This window comes from Priapulus caudatus, unplaced genomic scaffold, assembly GCF_000485595.1.
Source record: "Priapulus caudatus unplaced genomic scaffold, Priapulus_caudatus-5.0.1 Scaffold466, whole genome shotgun sequence".
NCBI classification, from domain to species: Eukaryota; Metazoa; Priapulida; class Priapulimorpha; order Priapulimorphida; family Priapulidae; genus Priapulus; species Priapulus caudatus.
The window spans coordinates 63,082-71,033 of NW_014577527.1; the positions used below are offsets into that span (position 1 = coordinate 63,082).

The following is a 7,952-nucleotide window of genomic DNA, read 5'->3' on the forward strand; positions in this document are numbered from 1 at the left end:
CAGTGGCGGGCGCGCACCTGCGGGGCACAGACAATTTGTGGGGGGGCACGTGCCCCCTCCAGGCCCCCCCGTAGCTACGCCCCTGCGTTCAGCACGCACGCACGCACGCACGCATGCACAGCTGTTATATTTTGTACCTCATTCTCCACGTTCAGCACGCACGCACGCACGCACGCATGCACAGCTGTTATATTTTGTACCTCATTCTCCACGTTCAGCACGCACGCACGCACACGCACACAGCTGTTATATTTTGTACCTCATTCTCCACGTTCAGCACGCACGACGCACGCACGGCACAGCTGATATATTTTGTACCCTCATTCTCCACGTTCAGCACGCACACACGCCCGCCACGCATGCACAGCTGTTATATTTTGCGCACGCTCATTCTCCACGCTTCAGCACGCACGCACGCACGCATGCACAGCTGTGTTATATTTTGTACTCATTCTCACGTTCAGCACGCACGCACGCACGCATGCACAGCTGTTATATTTTGTACCTCATTCTCCACGTTCAGCACGCACGCACGCACAGCTGTTATATTTTGTACCTCATTCTCCACGTTCAGCACGCACGCACAGCCACGCACGCCACGCGCCACAGCTGTTATATTTTGTACCTCATTCTCCACCCCGTTCAGCACGCACGCACGCATGCACAGCTGTTATATTTTGTACCTCATTCTCATCACGTTCAGCACGCACGCACGCACAGCACGCACGCGCACAGCTGTTATATTTTGCACCTCATCTCACGTTCAGCACGCACGCACGCATTGCAGCAGCTGTCTTATATTTTGTACCTCATTCTCCACGTTCAGCACGCACGCACGCACGCACAGCTGTTATATTTGTACCTCATTCTCCACGTTCAGCACGCACGCACGCACGCACGCACAGCTGTTATATTTTGTACCTCATTCTCCACGTTCAGCACGCACGCACGCACGCACAGCTGTTATATTTTGTACCTCATTCTCCACGTTCAGCACGCACGCACGCACGCACGCACAGCTGTTATATTTTGTACCTCATTCTCCACGTTCAGCATGGCCGTCATCCTCCTCGTCTGGTTTCGCGATGACGAGGGAGGCATCCGCGGTGGGATGGTGGCGGGGGTGGCGGGGGTGACGAGCCATCCTGCTGCACAGCTGTGACTGCTCATGCAGATCCTGCCTCCCTGATCACCACCATGTAAATAAATTAATTCATAATTAAAACACCGCCGAGAAAAGATAGCCGATTAAATAACAGCCATAGCACTAATGGTAGTAATAAAAAATAAATGGTAATTATTTTGAGGATTAATCAAGTATAAGTACTGAAATTATTTTAAAAGTTAGGTATCAATTAAGTTATTTTACAAATTATTACAATTTTTTTATAGATTAACAATTAATGTAAAATTTTTGTCATTACAAATCATCTGTTTGTCAATAAAAAAATCAATGTAAAATGTTTAATTAATACTAGTCAATTAATTTTTAGCGATTACTGATCAATTAATAATTTTAACCAATCACCTATCAGCGCGAACGCTTCCTCCGGCCACGTGTAGGACGGATGCTGCCGGCAGCGGTACAGAGCCTGGAGTATCGGCATGGCAACGCCAAATGGCGTCTGTTCGAGGTGTCGTAGCGACAGTCCCGCCGCGACCATGTAGAGGGCAGCACGCTCGTGGGGAGGTGCGCCGCCAGGGGGCGCCAGCCGTGCGAGGTCGGGCGGCGGGCGGGGTCGTTGCCCGGCGACAGGGAGACACTGCAGGTAACGGTCGCCCGCGGCAACCTCCTGCTTGCTCAGACACGCATAGAGCTGTGGAGAAAACGGAGAGAGCGACGAAGAATGAAGACAGATGGAGAGAGCGACGGAGGATGAAGACAGATGGAGAGAGCGACGGAGGATGAAGACAGACGGAGAGAGCGACGGAGGATGAAGACAGTCGATGGAGAGGAGCGACGAAGGATGAAGACAGATGGAGAGAGCGACGAGGATGAGACAGATGGAGAGAGCGACGGAGGATGAAGACAGACGAATATCTACATACACCGCGACAATTATTTATTGTAACAATAATAATAATAATAGTAATAATAATTATAATAACAATAGTCACAACAGTCAATAATAAACACATTCTCTCTCGGTAACCCGCCCTGTGCAGGGGCGGGGGCGGGGGCGGGGCGGACGTACCATTGTGACGGTGGTGGGTGTTGTCGCACACTCCCGGGATGTGAGGGAACGCGTAGGGAGGGGATCCGTCATCGCTGCGGCAGAGTCGCATGAAGCCACGCGTGGATGCTGGGAGGCTGCGCACACAGAAACCCCGGCCGCAGCATCCTCTCATGATGCTCTACAACAACAACAACAACAACAACAACAACGTTAGCACGGGGTGGGACCACGCGTGGATGCTGGGAGGCTGCGCACACAGAAACCCCTGTTCCCCCTTATTTTACACCTCTTGACCTTTGATCTTTGACCCCCAGCTTCAACATCCCAACTCGTTTTCGGATTACCCCTCACGTCCCGAATATCGTGACCGTACGTCGAGCGGTTAAGATTTGTGCCCAACTGTTGACGGACGGACGCACGAACGGACGCACGGACGGACGCACGGACGATCATGCGATTCTACAAGCTCCATCTGACTATGTCAGATGAGCTAAAAAAGTATAACAAACATAACAGATTATAAATGTCCAACCTGACAAGCGTGATGTTAGCTGCTCAAGCTCCTGATCGCAGTTACTCCTGGTTGTCTGCGCTTTTATGTAGCGATGCATCAGGGTTTCTCCTATAATGTATGAACTAACAGCTTGAACAGCAATTCACGTTTTTAGAATATAGTTAGAAGATAGAAATAGCTATAGCTAGAAAATGGCTCATATTTATACAAGTAATTATGGCAAATTTACTTTAAATTAGTGGTCTTTGGTTAAATTGGCTGACACATTATTTATTTTCTGAAAACCATCATGAAGATAGATCATGCCTTCATTTCAGGATCAATAACTTAACCTAAACTGTATAACTGAGCACAAGAACAATATGTGTATACCCATTTGGTTCCTGAGGTATTCTGAGTTGTGGAGCAAAGCATCATCTAGTAGTGCCACACGGTGGTCGGGGGTCATTTCCTTTGTGATGCGGTTGAAACGTCTGAGATACGACCACAAGCGTTCCATTCCTTCTCCATCTGTAAGTCCAATGTTGGATAACCTACGTGGACTATATTTAACCTGTAAGCAAGAAAACAAAATTAGCCTATACTAACAGCCAAGATGTGGTTTTAACAATGAGCTTAGTATAGTCTTCAGCAAATGCATTGTTATGTGCTGGAAAGAAACAATCTTTCTACATCTGGGGTTCTTAACCTGTGGTCCATGGACCCCTTTGGGATCCGTTGTTGAGCTTCTGGGGGTTCGCAAACCAGGTCCATGTTACACAATTTTGTGTTTATGTGCTCATGTGGATTTTACTTGGGAGGAATCCGTAGCTTTCACAAGACTTTCAAAGGGGTCCATGACTCAAAAAAGGTTAAGAACCACTCGTCTACATCTTTGGGTCAAAAATATGTTATTAATTGCAGAATTCGATTCGATTGCGATTACAATTCCAGATATAATACCCTAACATCATGTTCAATGTAAGAGTCACATAAATGTTAAATAGCAACACGTACATTAGCACATTTACCGTCATATCTATCACATTCAGAAAGAGATATCTGGGATGATTTTGATAATAACGCAGAAAAAACGTTTTAAAACACAACATACCTGACATCCAACCTTATGCCCATACATGTGGAATATTGGTATCCCAAATTCAACCACGCGTTCCGGATGTTGAGACATTGGGTCCAAATTCTAAAAGAGCAAACAGTTTTTAAACATGATGAAAGTGGGAGATAATTAGAATTTTGTTCATCTTGTAAATAAACACAAAAATATCAGCTATCCTATCTATATTCTAAGCTTATATACTCTGATGACAACATTCATTTAGAGAAAAAAAACTGAATAATTTATTGTGATATTGTCGGTGATATAATTTGTTACGAAAGTTGGCAATAACTGCCAATACCATTAAACATAAGGCAGAAAATTTAAGACAACATTGAATAGCAATAGTACTATAAAAATGTATTTTTTGTCAAAATTAGGGAATTGGTCAATATATATGTACGTACATATGTACATATATACGTAATATACGTGTAGTTTATATGAATACCATTTCTCTACATAATTATCAACTGATATATAACCTGAAATATAACCAAGATTACCTGAGCATGTTGTTCCAGAACACAGGCAATGTCATACAGTATAACCACCCTAGGAACCTTCACACCTTGAAGAAGCCACTGGCAGAGAAACTCTGGATAGGCAAGGCTAAAAACAAGCACAGTTATGTTACAAAATATAGTTGACAAGTATATTAAGTATAGATAGTGTGATGATGTGTAAGTTTAATGATGTTAGAAAGATTTATTATTGTCCACACTATGTGATAAATTTAATTCTGCACAACTACATACATACATCATGTACCAGTTTTGACATATACTCACCGTTCACCATGCCTGAGGTTCAAGAAACTTTTCGGCATATCATGGCGGCAGACAGCCCCAAAAACTCCTGTTATGTCAAGTTTCTCATGTCGGGATTTGCTCCTTAATGGATTGCCAGCTTTGAAATCACTGCAAACCTGCAAGTAAAAATGTGGTAAAGAGTTACTACAGCACACATATTCTGACAACAGATTGGCCCTCAGATGTTACATTATTCACATTTCAGCAAATAAAGTGTCAACTAATAAATCAAAAGCACATCATGCGAGTTGGGTTTATCCACAAGATCCACATGCATCTGTGAAGTCTGAACAATGCGAGCTTGGATATTTTACGCTATATTATAAAAGCAATATTCTTCCCCATACCCCATCACTTTTCTTAGTCTTCACTCCAGCCTTGCTCACATACTGGTCAACTTGGTCTTGTGGGAGAAAAAATCGAGGTGACATTCCAGTCCCCAGGTCAATGCCAGCCGCCTTTTTCCGAACAAGACCAAAATTGCCATCAATAGAGAAAACTTGGGTCCCTGTGTCCTGTCAAATTGTGAAAAGATACTATATTTAAGTCACAAAATATATAAGTTCTTTTTGTTCTTGATGACCAAAAACAAGACCAAATAACACAGAGAATCTCAAGTAGTCCAACATCGATATTTTCAAGTATATGTGTTTGTACCTTAGGGCAGGCTGGGCATGTTGTGCCATCATCACCTCCAGCAGCCGTTGGGTATCTGGCCTCTCTCCACAAGTTACGATACTCCTCAAAACACCCTCCTTGCAAGGTTCTGTAGATGTCTCTAATCTGTATCCAGATGTAACTAGGTGTGAGTTTGGGCATTTATCGACAGGAGAAACATAATACTCAAGAAAGATGATAATGCTTGTGTAAAGCTTACAACAGAGTTTATGGATAGTGATATTTCTTAAGGTTTGCAAAAATATATTACTATATTTACATCATTGTTTGCCAGTGGGTCTTCAGCGCCATAGAGCATCAGCACCTCACAGAAGCCCTTGACAGATACCTGGCACTCAAGTACCAGCAGCCTAAGAAGTTCCATCAGCTCAATGGTGAATGCCACCTGGGGGTTCGTTGGCGTTGATGGCCACAAGCCATACCGTAGCATTGTGACCGCTGCAGAGTTGCAGCTGCACACGGTTAATTGAACACTGTGTTGTCTTCCTAAAAATACATGTGGTTATATTCTATGTTAAAAAAGAGATGATAATAGTGTGGTATATCTGTATTTACGACACATGTAAATGTAGTGTAGTAAACAGCCGTGTGCATTACATATATAGCGTTTATTTGTGTTGCATATTCGTGTGATTGCCTATATAATTTCTTGAAAAATTTCTGCAACAGGCTTTACATGACTTTTTATATATGTATTGTATGTCTGGCTACAGAATATGCTGAGCTGGTAGAAAACAAAAATGGTCATTCATAACATAAACTAACATCTTTGGTAAATAAAACGAAATTAATGGCTTTATAACGTACAATTAATAAATCCCCTACATCATATTTTACCTCTCGCATCAACAACTGTAACAACCTTGGGATAACCTGATGAGCATATGTGGTCCACATCACAATTCCACACTTCCACCCTGTTGGTGTCATATCGGGTGAACATTCCATTCTAAAAATAAAATATAAGATCAAATCACTACATATGTAATAAGAGAATTAGCATATGACATTCATCACTAATGACTCATCACTGTTTATAGTAATCTGAATGTTTTGCTGTTTCTTTATATATACATATTACACTACTCAAGTACTGGGCAAAATATGTGCTAACTCTATAGTATCTGTACATCAACGGTACCACTTCAACATATGACAATTTTAGAGCTTAATGAACACGTCATGCATTTGTTTTACAGAGTGGCTATATGCTCGGCAACCGGCTATATATCTGACGGCTGCCGGGCATATAGCCACAGCGTTTGTTTTAAGGTAGATTTCACTATCATAATATTTATCTCTGTGGCTGTATTCCCGGCAGCTGGGCACGGTCTTTGATTTCCTAAATGCCCGGCAGTTCCTAACCCTAACCCTTGTTTACTTGAGATAACGCTGAAAATTAAAAACTGGCGGGCATTTAGGAAATCAAAGACCGTGCCCGGAAGCCGTCAGATATATAGCCGAATGCCGGGCATATATAGCCACTCTGAATATTTATACCTTCCAGTAATAAGCAACATGCAGCTTTAGATGCAAGTGGGCCGTTTCAAAGCAACCAGTGCAGTAGTTGCTCGAATAGCTGCAATCTGTGCATCTTATTGGGGGATCTTCAGCCCCACAAATGATGCATTGCTTCCCACGAGTCACCTTCTTGTACGCTGACAACAGAGATGGGCGGAGGTCAGCCCAAGCTCCCATCCTTCGCTGTCTAGCTGCCTGGTAGCCAGAATGAACTGTGAAGAATAATAGGTTGAATATAAATGATGAATAAACAAATGAAGAGTTCGGAAGGAAAGAAGTTTGGGCAGAGAGTAGCTATAATTACGTGATTAGGACTGCAGACGATCGAGTATGGTAAGCAGAGGGAGTGTCCGAGTGAGCAGGGGTCGAGTGAGGGGTGGGGGGCTCAATCATTATGTGATTGTGAATCCACCAGCATTATTATTATTAATAATATGTCAGCTTAAGTTTAACCTAATACTATTACGGGTATTAGTATTACTAGTTTTAATAGTCACAATACTAATAATATATATTCATTAATTATTTAATTTATTATAATATACTAATATATTAATTATTATATATACGTGTATCTTTGTGTTCCATAGGCTGTAGATTACCAGCAACACTGTCCGCAGTATTGGTGATGTCCATTTCCGTAGTAGTACTCATACTGCTAGTACTAGTAGTAGTAGTACTAGTAGTAGTAGGTCCTATAGCTGGTCCACCGCTAGCGCTACCCCTTGCACTTGCAGTGCCAGCAGCACCAGAAACACTGTCAGTGTCAGTGTCACTGACACTAGGCAAATCAAAATTATCATCAACATCATCACAACTTTTCACCAACCGCTTATTGTCTACTTTCACAGTTAGCGATTTCCTGCTGCCACCAGCTGCACCAGTAATAACTCTCACTTTCAATTTCGTGTATTTTATTACTTTTGGCATTTTGCTAAGTAACAAACACACTTTCCCGCGGTTGCAGGTCGGAAATGACGTCTCAGTACGGCATGCTGGGATAAGCGATAATGACGTTTCTCTCGAATTACGATTCACGCGGTATCATCGCTAGAAACGTAACACATAATAAAAAAAGATCTATTGTCACACGCATATTGCGCGTGAATTGCGCGCAGGTCTCGCGCATTGTGCGTGTGAATTGCTGTGAA

General features: G+C 42.8%; 1 protein-coding gene across 1 annotated transcript; it reads right to left on the reverse strand.

The window, feature by feature from the left end:
• Positions 1 to 2,653: 2,653 nt before the first annotated feature.
• Positions 2,654 to 7,667, reverse strand: LOC106810710. Its single transcript, XM_014814145.1, has 12 exons — positions 7,371 to 7,667; positions 6,781 to 7,013; positions 6,118 to 6,229; positions 5,540 to 5,766; positions 5,260 to 5,385; positions 4,950 to 5,117; positions 4,582 to 4,718; positions 4,297 to 4,402; positions 3,785 to 3,874; positions 3,064 to 3,244; positions 2,710 to 2,799; positions 2,654 to 2,667 (listed from the first exon to the last, which is right to left on the reverse strand). The coding sequence occupies exons 1-12, from the start codon at positions 7,453 to 7,455 to the stop codon at positions 2,654 to 2,656; spliced, it is 1,569 nt and encodes a 522-aa protein (XP_014669631.1). The 5' UTR covers positions 7,456 to 7,667.
• Between the last annotated feature and the right edge of the window lie 285 nt (positions 7,668 to 7,952).